Raw genomic sequence first — 20,131 nt, forward strand, 5'->3', positions numbered from 1 at the left:
AACTTTTTTTTTTTGTATGCTTTACGCATGCGCGTTTAGCAAAAAAAAAAAAAAAAAAAAAAAAAAAAAAAGCAACTTGAACAACTTACATTGAAAGAAATGTTTAATAAAGTAAACAAATAAATATTAAGCCTTTTTTTTTTTTGTAAATTTTGATATCCTTTAGATCATAATTGCCCTTTATTTCATAAATTACGGTTTCATATTTTGAACTGTATAATTTCTGCATGCCATCTTGGCAGATTTAAATTGATGATCTATAATCCGGAAAACCCTTAATCCGGAATTGCCGAAGTCCCGAGGAGTCCAGATTACGGACTTTGTATTTTTTATGCTTTTATGATGAGGTGAACAACAAAATTAATTTCAGGTATTGTTTTTAAAAACAATTATTAAAAAACTGCTTTAGAATATATGTGTTTTCTTCCCCTTTTGAAGTAAATATGTCAAAAATACTGAAGTACGAGGGTCAGTCAAGAAGTTAGTTTCACTGCCTAAGAAAACAAAACAGGAGCAAAATTTTACAATGACTTTATTTATATCTTAAATTCCCATTCAAAATCTACTTTTCAATGTAATTACCTCTGTTATTTAAGCATTTGTCGAGGCATGGTACAAGTTTTTTGATGCCTTCTGTAAAGAAATCCCATCCAGTGTCCGATAACCATTATTGGCCTGCAGCTTTTACTTTGGCATCGGAATGGCACCGTCGCTTGAAAGTTCTTGTTTTATGGGACCAAACAAATGGAAGTCAGGAGTTGAAAGGTCTGGGCTATAAGGAGGGTGATTCCACACTTCCCATCTAAACTTTTTCAGAAGTCCGCACGTTTGTTTTGCTGAATGCGGTCTTGCATTGTCATGCAAATGCACAATGCCTTTCGACAGTTTACGTGGCCGCCAATTTTTAAGTGATTTCCGCAATTGTTTTAGTGTTTCCCAATAAGAAGTTTAATTAATTGTGGCACCTTTCAGCATGAACTCTATATGCACCACGCCTTCTCTGTCGAAAAACAGCGTCATCATCACCTTTCCTGCAGATGGAACAGTTCGACACTTTGTTGATGTTGGGGAACTGCAATGTTTCCACTCGAGCGAGCTGCGTTTCGTTTTAGGGGAGAAGTGGTGAATTCAAGTTTCATCTCGAGTCACAATTTTGTCCAAAAACTCATTTTCTCGTGTTTGGTAATGTTGCAGAAATGCAAATGCAATTTCAAAACGCGTTCCTTTATGTTCCTCCGTGTAATAGATGTGGCACCGATCGAGAACAAACTTTACGAAATTTAAGGTGATCGGCAAAAATTTTATGCTCACTTCCATGAGAAATATCCAGTTCATTTAAGATTTTATCTATCGTTTGCAAGAATGCATTCATTCATGCAAACAGCGATTTCTGAATTAGTTGCAGTTAATGGTCTTCCCTCACGCTCTGCATTGCCAATACCTGTAGTTCCATTCTCACACATATTGCACCATTTCACAATAGCTTGACGTGACACTGCATTTTCACCATACACTTCATGCAACTGCCCATAGATTTCAGTGCAGTTGCACCTTTTTGCCCACGAAAAACGAATCGCAGCACGCATTTCCAATTTGGACACTATTTGCAGCTGTTTGTGAGACATATTTGCGACTGATTATCAGAACTAAACTTGCCTCGGGGAAACCGCTATGTCATGCGATAAAGGTACAGGTCTGAAGTGTTGCCACACACTGTCATCCAAATAGTCTTAGATGGAACATATTTATGCAGTAGTGCAACAAACTTTCTGACTGACCTACGTATATTGTTGGAATTTTAAATTTGCTTTATCCAGCAAAATGAAGACAAAAGCAAGAGCATACGTAATGCCTGGTACTGGATATTATCACTCAAATATTTGGATAAAAAGTGTGTGTATTACATAGGCATATAAAACGTGTCTTAACTCATCCCTTTGAGACATAAAAAATGCAAATTAAATTTTCTTGTTTGGTTGACTGGGAGGGGATTTATAGAATTATGCCTTCTCCTTTTGGGGGGGGGAACAGGTGGGTCAGGTACTTGAATAATTCAAGATTACTGGTATATCATAGGCTGCATTGATTTCTTCACTTAGTGCAGTGAACAAAGTGATGCTCAAAGTAATTTTCTGATGTTCTAGAGATATTTTGACCTATTAGAAAATGTGGTGTTCCATTGAGATGACAAGGCAATAGATACTTTTTTTATGCATACTAGACTGTTTTGCAATCATATGATATAATTAAATATTAATTAATAATCTAAATAGTGTTTACAATATACTTCCTTATAATACAGTAATTTGTAATTCCTTCTATTTTCATTCAAATCATGTTTGTAATCTTGCTGCATTCCATAAATGAGACTGTATTCGCCTCCCATTTTGTTGTTTATATGTTGTTTGAAATAGTTTGCTCTATTTCGTATGAAAAGTATTGTAAATGAATTGAAAAACTTCTTTTAATGAAAAATAGTGCTGTATAAAGGATTTACTTTTAATTAATAATTTTAATTTAATGATAATAGTTAATACATTTTTAATATATTCTATGGAGGCTGGGCCTCTTTTACCATTTTGCTGAGAATTCATACATTGATTATTCTGTACTACATTTTGACATTTTTTAATGCATGCAGTGTGTCAATGAGATTTTTCTCTTCAATTTCTTATTACTGAAAGATTAAAACTTTTCAAATCAATTTTAATATTTGGAGGACTTTTCTTTCCCTAGAGATGAGGATATGCAAAGTATAGCAAGTCTGATGAGTATTGGCAGTGTATCAGTGCCTGATGTTGGAAATCTTGATGATTTTGAAGAAGAGAAGGAATTAGATAAATCACAGACTATTGCAAAAATATCAGAACTTGCTTCTCAACTTGGACAGCTTGCTAAAGGTGTTGAAGTAGTTTCTGATGATAAGGATACTACAGGTATTGAATTTAAATATAATTTGAATATTTGTCTTGTATAATTAAACCACTCATGACTTTTTCTTTGAAAAATTCAGATAATGATCTGTATTTCTGCGAATATAATTAAATAATAAAATTGAACATCACTTATACTCTTATTCTGCAAAATGACTTCTGCTGTAGAAGATCAAAAGTGTAAGAAACTGTGGGTGCTTATCTTAAGAAGGTTTCAAACTAATTTTTGTGTTTTTTTGAAATTTTTTATTAGTAAGATGTAAATAATTTTTGCTTACAAATTAAATTAATGCAGAAGATATGTGCAAAGTATTTTCATTCACTAAACATTTTTAATAATCTTTATAATACATAAGTGAATCACTGCCTAAAATTAAAACATTGAAAGTACGAAAATGCATCAAGCTGATCTAAAAGTTCATGATTCAAGTCAGCCATGCTTTTCTGGATTTTTTTAACCATTTAAATGGCTGTGTCAGAGTCAGAATTGTATTTAGATCATGTTTACAAATCCTGCAACTATAAAAATGAGTGTTAAAATTGCATTTCAAACATAATTTTGGGTATACATTTAATGACCATCCTGAATATGGATATATGGTAACTCTAACCAGTAAATTTTGCTGGTCAAACTAAATAAATTCTTTTTAAATTCAATTGAGTGGATTATTGCTGTATGGTAACACATTTCTATTGATTTAGAGGTAGAGATATAGATAAATAAAATAATTATACAGGAAATTTTTGTGTACGGTATATTGCCACTGCCCTCACTCAAAGTATTCTATAAATTTTATTTTCATTAATACTGGTCATTGATTCTCAGCATACCTGTATCTGGAGAGAGCTCTTAACACAATACCATCTGTTCTTCATCAGGAAAAAGGATCATTACTTTGGGGGAGATGTATTGGTTTGGGCAGGCATTATGTTGGACAGCTGCACACCCCTGCATGTGTATGACAAAAGCTTCCTGACTGCTATGAGGTATATGAGCCGTATGTTCAGCTTTTCAGAAGCCCTTTGGTCTTAAGTTCCTGTTAGTGGACAACGGTGCTCGTCCACATGGGGCTCAACTGGTCAAGGATTACTTGGAAAGTGATTATATTCTCTACATGGATTGGCCAGCCAGATCTCCTGACCTTAACCTTCTGGAGCATGTCTGAGATACTTTTGGTGGGCAGTTTCATATTGCCATCACCCTTGGAGAATCCTCCCAGAGTTGAAAACTGCCTTGCTGCAAGAGTGGGATAATCTGCTACCTGTCCAGTATGCCATGGCACTGTGCGACTCGTTTGTCTGTAATGTGGGACCATACCCCATTTTAGATTGATTTTCAGTTCGATATGACAGCAAGGATTTTAAACTTTCCTACATTATGAGTTTTACTGATAATCATGCATATATAAAAAACTGTCGAATGTTACATCTCTTTGTTTGTTATAAATGTATATTCATACCAAATTTCATTAAACTCTTATCCTTTCTTTCAGAAATTTGACATAATGTGCAAATTCTCTTAATTTTGCATGTATGTCTTTGTTCCTGCAAAATAAAATTTTCTGCAAATTAAAATATTCAATATGCTTTAATGAGCTAAAACTATAATTTGTAAAGAAGAGTTTAACCTTATTTAATATTGAAGATCAACATATTATTGTTTAATGGCCCATGGGAAATGTGATGTGTTAGAAATGTCACTTTCCATCAAAGCATTTAGCTTTTCCTATATATTGCTTGTGACTAGCATTTTAGGTATCTTCCTTTAGAAAGTATTGTTACGAAATGTGCAGGTGTAGTAGGATAGCTTCCCAGCAAAGCAGTTTTAGGGTTGCCATGAAATGGCAAGGGAAGGCAGGGTTGCCACATTTGGTGAGAAATCGCCCATTTGGTGACAAAATTGGTGATATGCCATGGACTGATGGAGAACCTTCTGGAATGAATTCTTACCGGGAACCAGAATGTTCCCGAACACAAGCCGAAAGCTATATAAACCCTGCTGGTCCGCAGGCAGTCAGTGTATGTCTCTCATCGAGTGTGTCTCAGAGAGTGTGCCTCGTCTAGCAAGCTGTGGGTCGTCGAGTGCACCGAAGGAGTGTGTTAGTGTATCACGGTTAGTGCATTGTCGAGAGCGTGTTGAGCTCCGGGAACAACTGAACCAAAGAGTCGGGAGCTGTGCTCGTGTGTTGTCGAGTGTATCGCGAGTTGTAGCGTGAAGAGTCTTGAGAGTACGCGGAGTTCCAAGAACGACTAAGCAGAGTCGGGAACTGTACTCCGGAAAGCAGAGTTAGGAGCTGTATCTAGTGCTTTGCCCTGAAGCTGTCTCCATCGTGATAGCCTGATAACCTGAAGGCTGTGTCACTGATCGTGTCACCGTGCTTATAGTAGTTCATCGACGACTGTAAAATGTGTTTTGGAGCTGTCCTGACAATACTGGTAAATAAAGTGTGTTTCGATACTTCATCAAGTGTCGTTGTTATTCACTCCAAATCTACAAACCCCGTATGAACGTGAAGTAAGAAAATAACGCAACAACGGGTGTCAGAAGAGAAAAAAAAAGTAACAGTATTGTTGTGCTTTTGGGATTTAGTTATGATCTAAAGGAGGAGTTAAGAATGTTTGCAAAAATTTGGCTGTATTGAAGCTTTTTAAAGTAACTTGTTACATGTATTCTGGAATGAAACACTGAATTACTGAAACTGTATAGTGAAAGCAGAATATATTCCATGGCTCTTGTTCAAGTATGCAGTTTATAAATTGGGAACTAAAAATGCAAAAGCATCCAAAATTGTATGCTGAAATCAGCACTGTACTAGTAAATGTACACATTGATTATGCAGTCTTCTCTTTTTGAACATAATTGAGCTCAGCCAAGCCTGCACAGTCACCTTCCTTCCTTACCTAGATTAATAGTATAGTGTAAATTTCCAGAATTTTTCTGTTATCTCTTAGCATTGCTGCTTATGGTTTGAAGTTGCTTATGTATGAGGTATTTTGTTAAAATATAAAACACATAGATTTTTTCTATACTGAAATTTTTTTGCAGATTTAGAGCAATTTGAAAACTAACATTCAAATTTTATACTCTATGAATATTAAAAAGCCTTAAATATTTAAGTGTGATGAACATATAAAATGCATGTAGTTACTGATTGGTTTTACATTCAGACCCATAATATAAACTCATGTCTATTATATTAAGTTACTGTTAGCTACCATATTAACACATTGCGTACCGCTCACAATTTTTCATATTTCCTGCACCATCTATTAAAATTGCATTTCAAGTCTTCATTCACGAGTTTTTGCGTATTACATGGCACCATCTGTTAAAATTTCATTTTAAATCTTCACTCACAAGTTTTTTTTCTTATTACATGCACCATCTGTTAAGGACCATTTATAAATTTTCTCGTTTTTCACAAATGAAGCTGTCTCACTGGTGAAAACCTTGCGGGTCAATCTATGAAACACTATATAATTGAAGAAACCCGTAAAGCATTGCAGTTACACTTTATTTTGGTCATTTGAATTTGAATAGTCTTTGTCTTCAAGTTCCTGGCACTTTTAGAAATTTTGTCTCTCAGAAAAAGGAAGGAGACTGATACTTTTCAGGAAGCATTTAATGCTAATTTATTAGATATTCCTAGCGAGTTCGAAGATGCAGAAAAATGTCTTGATGATTCCAGAGACTATTCTAGTGATTCTGCTGACGGTGAAATAATTAGACCTGTAAGGAAGTGCAACGTAGCACTGCTTTCAAGTGATTCCAACTGACACACCACCATGCTTTCAAGTGTTTGAATGTCATGCTGGGGGTACTACATTTTTGTTTTAATATGACTGTATCCTCTGTGACTAATCTCATTTTTATTGATGAATTGTTTGAGAGAATCCTCTGCCTAATTATTCTGATGGGTCAAACAAGAAAAGATAGCTTGAAAGACTATTGGTCAGCAGATCCTGCTGTGTACCTCTGTATTTCCACCGATAATGAGTCGCCATAGATTGAGCAAATGTGGACATTCTGGCATTTCAATGTTAATGCTGAAATGGCCAATCACTTGGAAAGACTTTTTAAGATCCAGGCTCTGCTGGATTATTTCCTGCATAAATTTCAAACAATATGCAAACCAAACCAACAGTTGTCTTTGGACGACGGAATGATTCCATGGAGAGAACGTTTAAAATGTCCCACATACAACCCAGAGAAAATATGCTTTATTTGTTCAGATGGTGTGCAAGAAGGACACTGGTTATATCTGCAATATAGAGATATACACTGTTGAAGGAAAGAAATTGCAAGAAACTGTTCTTTCAGTCCTTGGACCGTATTTTGGCATATAGCATCATATTTGTCAGGGAAATTATTACAGTGCTCTATATACTGCTATACTGCTGCTGCTACAGAACAAAACTAAAGTCTCTGTGACTGTTAGGGAAAGTTGAGATTTACTGCCAAATTTGAAAATGAAAACATCAAGAATCAAGAAAGGTGACAATATTTTCCAGAAAAGGTGATATTTTTCTTCTAGCATGGAAAGACAAATGGGTTGTCCGAATGATATCAATAAACCATGACACTTCTGTCTCGACAACAGTGAAAAAAGAGGAAAACAGACTAGAACTTACTTTCACCAAGGAGTATAATGGCCACATGAAAGGTGTTGACTGTGTAATGCAATTCCTTTTATGTTGTTTTATTCTAAGGAAAACGATAAAATGGACAAAAAAGAGTGGGTCTGTACATTATAAACTGTGGGATTTTCAATTAATTTAGAGTGTATAACATCCTCAGTCCACAAGCAAAAATGAAGTGTAAAAAGTTATTATTGATTGTGAGAGACTGGATAATGGATGACAATAATGAAGGCTCTCTGCAACCAAGAGACAAATATGTCTAGCTTGCCACTGGGGGTGCAAGGAGAGCACCTCATAAAGATCCACCCAAAAGGTTGTCAGGTAATATGAAGGAACATGTACCTGCATGTATTCCAGTAAGTGGAAAGAAAAATTTCCTGTGAGAGCCCACAGAGTTTGTGCCGCTCATAGAAAAAGAAGAGAATCTAGATACTTATGTAAATTTTGTGTGGTCCCTCTTCACAGATGAAAATGTTTTATGCAGTAACACAAGTTAAAAAAGTACTAAGAACTTTAATTGTTTAATTGATTTTGTAAATAAAAATGTTATAATTATTGAAAAACAGCACCTAAAGTGCATTATGATGATTTAAATAATGTGCAGTATGCCCAAAAATGTGCGGTCCCTTGCATATATATCTTAGAGATTTCCATGTGGTATGCAAAGTGTTATCAGATGAGTTTTACAAAACTTTACAATGATTCACCAACAGTGAGTAAAATATAGACAATCATAAAGATAATCCAGAAAATTAACTGTGTTACATATTGTCGCATTGAAATAATTTCTCATTTATCTTCTGCTAGATTTAGAGTAAATTTGGGTATTATTATTTTCTACATAAAGCAAACTGTTTGATGCCAGTCATGTGTACCTGAAAATTCACCAGTTCATTTAATTGAGCTATTGTAGTAAAGCATTATTTTCTGTAGTTCTTGATTAATTTCATCTTTTTTATATTATTGAAAACAGTAACATAGTAAACTTTTAATAATAGAATAATTAATATATTAAGTAATTTGTTTTGCTGGAATTCTCTTCTTGCGCACGAATGGCTGAGTGTGTAAAACTGCTAAACATTGTTTCAAAGACTGGCAGCAAGATGTGTGTATTGCACTTTGATGATTTTCTGGGGGTTTAACACGTTGACTGCCACGACACTTTTCATATTTTGATCCGAGAAGCCAAATCGATTTAATCATATTATATTATTAAAAATGCTAATTATGATTCATAACAATCATTATAAAGTTTATGGGAATTTGGGGGGGGGTAGAAAAAAGTGTCCTATGAATTATCTTGTAGTCAGCTTTTGTTAGACAAAGCTCTTCGCAGAAGCCCACTACAAGTTGATTCGTACAGACATGCTTTGACTTGTCACCTTGGTAGAGCTAAAACAAGTGCTAAGCGGGTAACTCGTAGCAGTCAAAAAGTGGCAAGTCAAGAAACTGCGAGATAACTCGTATTGGGTACCCTGAACAAGAGCAAACTCGTGTTAGGCAGTCAACATGTTAATGTTAAGTAAAAAACTGTTTCCGTTAGAAATTCTTCAACAGATGCGGCCAAAAAGTGGCAAATGAAGAAACTACGAGATAAGTAGTATTGGGCATCCTGAAGAAGAGCGTTAATACAAGTTATCTTGTGTTGGGCAGTCAACGTGTTAATGTTAAGTAAAAGACTGTTTCTGTTTGAAATTCTTCAACAGATGCATATCTACCCTTAGGCAGACAGCCTATACATGCTTTGTCATATTTGATTAAAAAAATTAATTTTATCCTTTTCCCCCTCCTTTCTGTTTCGCCTTTAATTAATTAATGCATGAATGAACTAAGAGCATTTCTCCTAAGAAGCAGAGACAAATCATACCATTTGAAGGAAATACATTAAGATGCTTTATGTGTTTTGTAGATTTCCCAAATATTTGATTTTTTACTGTGGTTTGTTTATGTCTTTGAATGTGGTAAATCACCCTGGGATTACTCCCAGAGGAATTATGTTTTCATGGATTTTTTTGTATGGGAAACCAGTTTGCATGCATGTTCTCCTAAGAAGCAGAGACAAATCATACCATTTGAAGGAAATACATTAAGATGCTTTATATGTTTTGTAGATTTTCAAAATATTTGATTTTTTGCTGTGGTTTGTTTATGTCTTTGAATGTGGTAAATCACCCTGGGATTACTCCCTGAGGAATTATGTTTTCATGGATTTTTTTGTATGGGAAACCAGTTTGCGTGCATGTGGGGAAAACCCGGGAAGTGCCTATGCAGCCAGTTAGCTCACTGGAATGTGAATCCAGATTAAACTACCTGTATTCAGTGATCTTAACTACTAAGCTCCTGGTGGGCCTTATTTGTTGCATTTTTTTTTTTTTTCATTTCTGATGTGCAATACTAGTATTACAAATAACACCTGTAGTGTTTTGTAACTTGTAGGGCAATATTGATGTAAGTGATAACAGGCAACCAATTTACCTAGTAAGCAGACAGTCTATACTTACATGAATGAATACATTGCTGTGTGTGTATTTTCCCTCTCTTATAAATTTCTCCTGGAAGAAAAGTTTCATTTCTTGCTTTATTATAACAATGCAGTAACAATGCTTTATTCCCTCAAAATCTGCAGGAAGCTTTTGGCATATTGTCGTACAGCGTCTTAGAGATAAACCCATCCGCTTCATAAACCGATCCACCCATCCACGGCTAGCCTTAAACTCTTGTTTCGGTATTCCAAGAACTTCAGCCTCCTCTTTTGCTTTATTTCTTATGGTGTCAGTAGTCACAGGTTGTCCATTCTTCCTCCTTTCATGTACAAATTCCAAAACTTTTTCTTCAATTTTAGGGTGTCTTCCTTTGCGAGGGCCAGTGAATTTCTTTCTACTAGCTTTAGTTGCAAACAGTGCCAATTTCTGTTGCCACCACAAGCGAACATTGCTCTCAGCTACGTTGAACTCTCTCCCTGCCTTTCTATTGCCATTTTTTTCAGCATAAAGAATTACTTTACGTTTGAAAGTAGCGTCATATGACATTCTTCTCTGTTTGCCCTCCATTTTGTGACTACTTACTCTGCAGTTTGTATCCTCCATGCAATAATGTGTCAACAATAAATGTAACGGTAAATGTAGTCGAGAAATTTGGTTGACGTCATCGGTGAACTTTGCACTCAAATCTAATGCACCATCGAATCTAATGCGCACCCCGATTTTGAATACTACATTTGGCCAAAAACGATGCGCATTAGATTCGCATAAATACGGTATATGTTAATCTGTTGATTATATTATTAGTGAGGCTTTAGTTCAACATCCAGTCCATTAATTGCTATGCTTCAAGGGAATAAAAGGAATTATACATAGATTTGGAACTATGCAGATTGTCAGTGCCTCCAAGTTTTGCTTTCTTAAAGGATCTGTATACAAATTCCTAACAACATAGATATTGATTCGTATTAAAATTAGAAAAACTAATCAGTAAAGCAAATACCAGAATTATTTTTCTCTAATTTTTTTGTTGCATTTGCAACAAGTCAAATAATTAAACTTCTGCATATTACCATATATGATCCAATAATTTTTAAGCTTTTTATTGCTGAAATTGGGGAATCGACTTATATATCAGTTCAAAAGCATAACTGTTACATAAAATTTTATCATAAAATTAATATATTTAAATTTTTTTTAAATATTTATTTCGTCTTAAATATATTTATTTCAATATACATTCATCAAATTTCTTAATTTTGATATCCAACTTGGAATATTCGTACAATTCTCTATAGTCTCTTTGTGGTAGAGGCAAGTGTCAGGTGAATGTCGTAGCCCTTTGTTATAAGCATGATTGTCATCCACCTCAGAGGTAATATCTTCAATTCTGTTCACAACACTTTCTCAGCAAAAGTGATAATGTTTAATGCAAACTAACACAAAAACAGTTAGTTTTTGTCCAGGTATCTTTCACTGTGTAGCAGAAATGAAGTATGGTATTTTGTTCGTAAAAGCAAGAATTAAAAAAGCATTTGAAATTTCGTAAAAGCAATTTTTCGTAAAATCATTTGAAACAGGAAAAAATAAATTCTTGTGATTGCTTGAGAATGGTTACCACAACTAAGAACCAAACTAAAATCTGACATGGAACTGAAAAAAGAAACTATCTGTGGCAAAAGTGCCTTTTCATTCTGCAACACGCAACATTTTTCATATGGAAGTTGAAGATGAATTGGCACTCACCTTCAGCATGTCAGATAAAGTCTAACTAATCTAGAAAGCAGATTATTCTCAAATTCGGCAATATATGAAAGGCTGTAGAAAATGTAGAGCAATTTCAAAGTTGATTTATAGATGGATTGCCAATTTGGCTGAATTTTTGCAGCAAAATCTTACTTCTCAATTTATATTCATAAAATACAATAATTAAAAGCTGAAGTGACAGCTAGTAGAGCTTCATTTTAAAACAGCAGCCTGTTTAGAGTAGAATATAATAATTCTTGGGAAGTTCTATTTTGTTGTTAATTTAACATTTGTATAGTTTTTAATTGTAACTTTGAAGGTGTAGCTGAATGTCAATCAGAGGAGGGAAATCTTGAAGACAAGGAAGGAAGTGTTGAAGCAAATACACTGAACTTTATTGGTAGCATGAGTTCTCCTTCGGAGAAGGAATTTCAAGATGAAAGCATGAGTTTTGATGAGTAAGATCTGATTTTGCTTTCATATTTTTATTATGCAATAATTAAAGATTAATTTTAAAAAATCGTTATAATTTCATTTCTGCTAAGATCAGAAGTTTTATGTTATTAGAATTTTTCCAAGTTCCTAGTGTACTTTTCCTGATAATTTTACTTTTAGTTAATTTAGTGCATGCATGTTTCTCAGAAAATATATGCAGTCAAAAGTCTTTAATCCGGACTCGTCGGGACTTTGGCGATTCCGGATTATAGATCATCAATTTAAATCTGGTAAGATGGCATGCAGAAATTATAAAATTAAAAATATGAAACTGTAATTTATGAAATAAAGAGCAATTATGATCTAATGGGTATCAAAATTTACACACAAAAAAAAGCTTAATATTTATTTGTTTACTTTATTAAACATTTCTTTCAACGTGCACATGCGTAAAGCATACATTACGCATAGTCGAAATTAGAAAATTGCAACCAGAAAACTATTTGATGTGTATTCATGATATTTATAATGACGAGGAATTTGATTTAAATCATATCAAAAACAGAGTACATCAAGATGAAATAAAATAAAAACATCTGCCCTGAAGATAAGAATAGTGCTGACAGATCAACTTCCAGTTCATTGCGCGCCCCGACGTTCTCTCCCCCCCCCACACACAGAGCAGCATGAAATTGATAAACAGATTTCAGAATGGTTAGAGAAACAAAGGATATGCCTTTATTCATTTTTTGCAGCAATTCCATTTTTTGTTTGATGGACATCGCAACATGCTTTCGCTTTGTAGATCCTTTAACAGCTCCAGAATTGGAAATTCTTTTTGACATAATCGAAAGTTCAAGCTTACTTTTATAAAATTGCTTTAACAGTCTGCAAAAAATAATAAGCCGGATCCAATTCGAAGATTAAGGAACAATGCAATCTGCAACATTAACTGAAATAGATAATTAGATAATTTTAGCTTAACTTATACCATCCGTTATACATTAAACGCGCATGCGTAAATGTATTATGTGCATGCATAAACACATTATGCATTTACACATGTGCAGAAAGTTTGTAGCTTTGAGGTCTGGATTATGGACGTCCGGATTAAAGTCTTTTGACTGTATTTGTATTGTGCTTTTTCTTATATCCATACATTATCTTTACAGATGATGTTTCAAACTGAGAAAATGAGTGAGATTTAATATAGTAATGTTACATATAACAATGTATGTGCAACATATAACAATTAACCTTTTCATGGGTGCTGGGGTATGTATGTTCCAAGCAAATGTATATCCACTAGAAGCTTATAACTTTTTTTTGTCAGTTTCAAGGATATGAATTATAGTGCTTGAGTCTTGAAGACTGTTTTACAGTACTTTTTTGTTGGCGCCCGTTAATGGGTAACCTTCGTGTTTCAGACACACACAGCATGTTAGATGAACTTGGATGTTCTGTAGGAAACGTTTTATTGAGGGAAAGAAATAAGTTAAATTACTTCATTATTCCACATTTTCCTTTTAAGATCTTAATTTTGTTTTTTCATGCAATTGCTGCAAATATTTTCATTAATTCTTTCAGCTAATATATTTTTTTAGATGTATTCTTGAATTCAGATAAATTCAGCAATATAGAGTTTTTTTGTTAAAATATTCTGAACAAGATCTTAGTTTTATGATTAAAGTGTTTGGTAATAGAAAATGATTAATATTTTTTAATTACTGAAAAGTTATAATGCAATCGTAAACTAAATGTTACAAATTGGAATACTTTGTCTTCCAAATAGATTCTAATAAAAAAATCTTATTTTATCGATTGCTTGAAGCGTGCTTAACACTGTAAATTATTTTATGGTAATAAGGAATAAAAGTGACATATAGAAATTTGGCATAGCGATCAAATGACAAACAGTTTTTATTCTTGGATAAGAATTTTATGGAATAATTCGAAAAGCTTGAAGGCATTTACAAATGTATAATTTTCCTCTGATTTCTTCAAGTTTTGGATTTAGGTAGTATACCGTTATACAATTCCATAATTTTTTTCTTAGTAAGAATCTAATAATTATATGTAGACTTAATCACCAATCTATTCTCTCAAAAAGAAAGGAGACATATGACTGGATCCTCCCATCCCACAAGAAAGTAGTAATGGAATGCTTATAATCTTGAAACTTCATGTTATAACCTAATATTTTAAAACTAATTTTAACATTTCTTTAATTTTAAATATGGAGCACCGTAAAAAATGGGAACAAACATTTTGCTAGTTGACACTGCATGAGATCTTTATTTTAAAAATAATTTCATGCACTTCTGTTTATAATATTAATGTGTTCGAAGAAGAAATGCAGCAGTAATATAAAAGAAGAAACAACAGGTTTGATTTAAGGTAAAATTGCTAAATAATAACTAAATAATTAAATAATTTGCTAAATAATTATAAATTAATAAAGCTAAATTTTTGCTATTAGATAAAATTAAAACTCAACTCATTAAGGATTTCATTTTGGATAGCTCATGTGTGTTCCTGTATTTTTGTCTTGAACACAACAAAAGCCATGAACAGGTTAAAAAAATTAAAGATCTTATGTCACTGGTCTAAAGGCAGGTCATATCCAAGGATTATCATCTGCAGTGTTGCATGGATGATAAATAAAAAGTCCTGTCTCAGTCATTGGTTAAGTTTTTGTCACTGCACGAATTGGTAAAAGGTGATTCATGCAATATCAATGCAGTGAGTAATACCTATTTCTCCAGGAATAGATTTTACTAGGGGCATAGAAACAATAATCTATTCCTGTAGGAGTTCAAAAAACTTCACTTATAGTAGATGGAGTGTTCAAGATTGTAGTACTCAGATTACTCATTAAAATAAGAATAATTATGATATTTTAAGTAAGTAAATAAATAAAGGGAAGGTCTTAATACTGTGCATTACTGTAGTTATACTTTCCTGTGTTTATCATATGTGAGTGTATTTAACTCTAATCAATTAATTTATTTTATAGTACATAATTTAGGAGTGACATTAAGAAAAATATTGTAATCGATAAAATGGAATATTTTTTCAATCAAAATTCTTTATTGGTTGGATGCATTTCATTTGAAGGTCAAATCATAGTGTTTCGTTGAAAAGCTACAGTAATCTATCTGCAAGGTGAAAGTGTTTAAAACACTTCCCACAGTCTAATGCCTGTAGCTTCAAACGAAATTGAAAGGGAAGTCTGGATCCCTTCTGGCTGACAAAAGGGCACTAATCACCTCATACTCGAGACTTGATGTGATAATTTCTTTCCTTAACTGCTGTGCAAAGGGCGCCTAGGGAAGGAACAGAGCAATTTGTGAGCCTGTGTGAAAAGGTTAATATGATAATGCAATATATTCCATTTCCAAGCATTTCAACAATGTCATGGTCTTTGGCTTGGGCCATACCTGAAATACACGGAATAATATTACAGCAGGCTTAAAAGCAAATAAACTTATATGCTTAGAGGAGCACAAATAGATCCCTTTCCAACTGTCCTGTTGCATTCATTCTATAATACCAAGTTAGGGTTGTTTGCAATAGGGTGTACAGGCTTCCGAGATACACCATAGCTTATGAATGAAAGCATTATTTATATGGTTGGTGCTTTCATAATTTCTGTACTTTTTGTGAGATATAAAAATTGTATTTTAATTGAAAAATTATCTTAATTTGAGCAGCTCAATTTTATGTGAGTTTTCCAAGTACTTGTATTTTTTCTCATTTTTGAAAATTTTTCATCCACAATAAACCTAATGCAATTAAAAGATAAATGATGCATGGGCTGAAAATCTGATTCCATACATTTTTCTTAGCTAATAAACGGAAGTGTGATGAAATTTTTACATTTTGGACAGTCATTATATGTGTTTCATGTAAAACAGTTCATTGATTCCCTCCTGTGACTGCATATTTTACACAATCTGCATTGTAATGTTGTGTTTGTATATTTCATCCATTTTTGAAAAAAAGGTAAAAGACAGTTTTAAGAATTTGTCAAACATTCTTTAACAAACATTTAAAACTCAGTAGAAAAAGTGAAAAGAATGTAGAAAATGCGTGAAGAGTTAAAGCTGCTTTAATTTTGCTGAAAGTTGAAGCCAAATAGAAATAACATGAATTATAATGTGTCTAAGTAGAAAATATGCAAAAGATTTGGAACCGTCTATGGATCTCAGAGCAGTCATGTACGACTGTGAATCTCACAACACAAATTTGTTGCGATATGCTTTATAAACTAAACTATGTAAGGAAGATCTCAATGTAAGGCAACAAATGAGTTGTATTTATCTAATATCCTTCTTCTGAAGTACATTGCATGTCTGTACATAGGAATAGCAGGTCATCAAAATCATCACTTACAAAAACGTAGTGGAGAAAACAACGCAAGGCGAAATCGTCGTTGTGCAAAACGTCGTTGGAGAAAAGAAAGCAAAGAGAAAAACATCGCAGTTCTAAAACATTGTGGTTGAAAATAAAGCAGTTAAAAAACTTCGCAGTTTAAAAAAATCGTGCTAAAAAAGAAAGTACTGACAAATCATCGCAGGACGATGACATTGCACGCATGAGTTTTCAGGTTTTAGAAGCTGTAATTGCATATTCACATAATGATTTGGGAGCACAAGAAACGAAGAGGGATATTTTTACTTCCATGTTTCATATTTTTGAATGAATTTCTCTGAAAAGTAAGAATGGAAGTTAAACATTTAAAAATTGCAAATGAGTAGAAAATTAATGCACTTAATAGAATTTTAAATTTACATTTAAAGTTCCATTAAGTATTTTAAATTGCATTAATTTACTCTCATTTTCAATTTTTTTTTTAAATGCTTAAGTTTTTCTCTTACTTTTTCAGCAAAAATCTATTAGTTCATTCAAAGGTATGAAATGTAGAAGTAAAAATACTGGTTTCCTTCTTCCGCTCCCAAATCATTTTGCGCATATGCAATTACAGCTTTTGAAACCTGAAAACTGATGTGTGCAATGTTATATTCATGCCATGTATTGTAGGTACTTATTTTTTACGACTGTGTTTTTAAACTGTGAAGTTTTTGAACCACTTTATTTTCGACCACGAAGTTTTAGAACTGCGTTGTTTTCTCTTTGCTTTCTTTTCTCCCACGATGTTTGTACCATGACATTTTCACCTTGCGTTGTTTTCTGCGTACACCACCCACTCTGTAATATCCCTGCCACCGGTTTGTCTCCGTCCAACTATGCATCCGAGGGTTTTATTTGGAAATTGGCGTATTAGCATATGCCCGTCGGTGTGATAGACCAGAAAACGTGATTCGTTGGACCATGCAACTTTCGTCCATTCTTCTAATGTCCAATTCCGATGTTTCTTGGTCCACTAGACGCAGCTGATAATGAGGTGCCATCTGTGCAGGGACATTCTTTGGCCTCCGGCTGTGTAGGCCCATACACATCAATGTATGCTGCACAGTGTGTTGAGAAACACTGTTGTAGCTAGTGGTGATTTCGACTGTAGTTACTCTTCGGTCATGGTAAACAATGCATAGCAATCTCTGCTCTCCTCTGAAATCAGTGTGCCGTCAATGACACACTGTTGGCCGGCGATGTGTCGTTTCACCATCCGTACATCACTTTCGATATGTGCTCACAACAACTGGACGTGAACAGCCCACTAAATGCACCGTTTCTGATACTGTTGTTCCCAATCGACGAGCCATAATGATTTTGACCTTTGTCTAAGTCTGATAAATCAGCTGCTTTTCCCATTATATTGCTAATCGCACTATGTTTGGAAAAACAATGCATAGCTGCTTTACGTACCTCCAACATCAGCTGCACGTGCATAGTGGTTTTGTTCCTAGGTGAGCCCATTGTTATAGATGGAGGGTGGTCATAATGTAATGGCTCTTTGATGTATATTAGATTTGCATAGAGCATTGTTCAAACATAGGTATTTTGACACAAAATTGCACTTTTTCTGAAATGACATGTCGATTTATTTCAGTTGTACAACTCAAATTATGCCAGAGTGACAAGTTTCATAAAAAGTGAACAAGCAGTTTTTTAAAAAATTAGGTCCTCAGTGTTAGTTGAATTTGGTGTATATTTATTAATATCTCTTTTTTTATTAAATGTACTTGATTCCTTTTTTTCACAGTTCGAAATTTAGGTTATACCCAAATAGAATCCGTGGGTATTTTATTATTTATTTTTAAAATTTTTACTTTTTAGTCAATTTTATAAATTTTTAGAAAACATTTTTGAATTATAACCTGTAAAATTTTTACTATCACCTAAAAGTAGATATATTTCTAGGCATACATGCAAAAAATTTTATTTTTATATTCAAAATTACCCAAGATATACATGAATTTATGTATTGGCACGTTTTGAAGTTTGGCATATTTGTTATAAGCGATAATAATGTGAAATGTGCTTTATGCACTCTATTAAAATTATTTGAAAAGAATAAAAGATGCCCCTTTTTTTTCTACTCGTGCACAATGAAGAAAGGAAAAGAGATTTGTGTAAATTAAAAATTTCGCCAAGTGAAATAATTATTCTTGGCACAAACTGAAAAAAAAAAAAAAAAAAAAAAGTGCCAAGATAAATTTCTTGGGAAGTTTCTCACCAAATTTCACAAAATTTCTGTACACATCATTATCAGCAAAGCTACTAGTGCAGGGATTTTCAAAATCCACTTTCTAACATAGAACTGAAAATGATGTGGCACATGGTCCCCTCTTGCAGTCAGACAGGTTACACAGAATAACCACATACTACACAGGAGTCTGTTGAGGAGACTCTGTGGCAGTCGATTCCACTGTTACAACAAGGCAGTTTTCAACTCTGAGATGATTCTTGGAGGGGGATGGCGAGGTGAAATTTCCCTCCCAAGAGACATCTCAGACATGCTGTATAGAGTTAAGGTCTGAAGATCTGGCTGGTCTATATGATCCACTGAAGATCAATCCATGTGATGAATATCATCACTTTCTTAGTAATTACTGACCAGGTGAATCCATTGTGGACATGTGTCTTCTATTCACAGGAACCTAGGATTAACTGGGCTCCTGAAAAGCAAAACATAGGGCTTTAAGATCTTCCTGTACCTGATAGCAGTCAGGAAGCCCTTGTCAAACCTGTGCCAGGGTGTGTGACAGCATAATACTTGCTCCAGTCACTACACCTCCACAAACATAATGTTCCTTTTTCCTGATAAGAGAGGGATGGTATTGAATTCCAGGCTCTTTCCGCATATAGGTACACCGAGAATCAGTGACCAGGTTGAATCTTGACTCATCTGTAAAAACCGTGGTGCTTCACTGAAGTCTGGTCCAAGGTGCATGTTGTCTGAAGCATCCTGAATATGCTTTCTTGTGTGCTGCAGTGAGTGGAATGTAAACAGTCTTCTGGCATACAGCTTTATCTCATGAAGACTTTAGGCAACTGTAGACTGTGAAACTTGGATTCCAGTGGCAGCACAGCTCGTGTGAGAGCTGTGAAACTGTAGGCAGTTGTGTCACTGCACTGAAACTGCCCAATGAAGTTCCTCATTCTTTGTTATGGAGCTTGGTTGACCATGTTTAGGTCTTCTTGATATGGATCCAGTGCCCTGAAACTGTTTCTGCAAATTGCAAGTGACACTGGGCATTACACTAAGCTGTATAGCCACCAGGACTTGTGATTGGCTTGCCTCCAATCCACCAACAATTCTCCATCTCATTCAATTATCTGTACGTTTGTGGCTACACATTTTACCTGATACCTTAATGGAATTTATCTGACTTTTGCAAGAAACATTCAAATACTGTGAACTATGGGAACTTGTTTATTACATGAGCACAAAAATTGCTGAATTGCATTGTGTGCTTAATGAAAAATGCA

General features: G+C 34.1%; 1 protein-coding gene across 5 annotated transcripts in view; it reads left to right on the top strand.

The window, feature by feature from the left end:
• Ehbp1 (Eps15 homology domain containing protein-binding protein 1) overlaps positions 1-20,131 on the top strand; it is a 255,700-nt gene that overhangs the window by 41,005 nt on the left and 194,564 nt on the right. For all 5 annotated transcript variants that reach the window (XM_085809696.1, XM_085809695.1, XM_085809697.1 and 2 more), the window contains 2 exons: positions 2,737-2,936; positions 12,120-12,258. In XM_085809696.1, coding sequence (XP_085665822.1) covers positions 2,737-2,936; positions 12,120-12,258 — 339 coding nt within the window. The remainder of the gene's footprint in view (positions 1-2,736; positions 2,937-12,119; positions 12,259-20,131) is intronic.

This window comes from Stegodyphus dumicola, chromosome X2 (genome assembly GCF_044657685.1).
Source record: "Stegodyphus dumicola isolate Sdum_Otavi_A_Nest chromosome X2, ASM4465768v1".
NCBI classification, from domain to species: Eukaryota; Metazoa; Arthropoda; class Arachnida; order Araneae; family Eresidae; genus Stegodyphus; species Stegodyphus dumicola.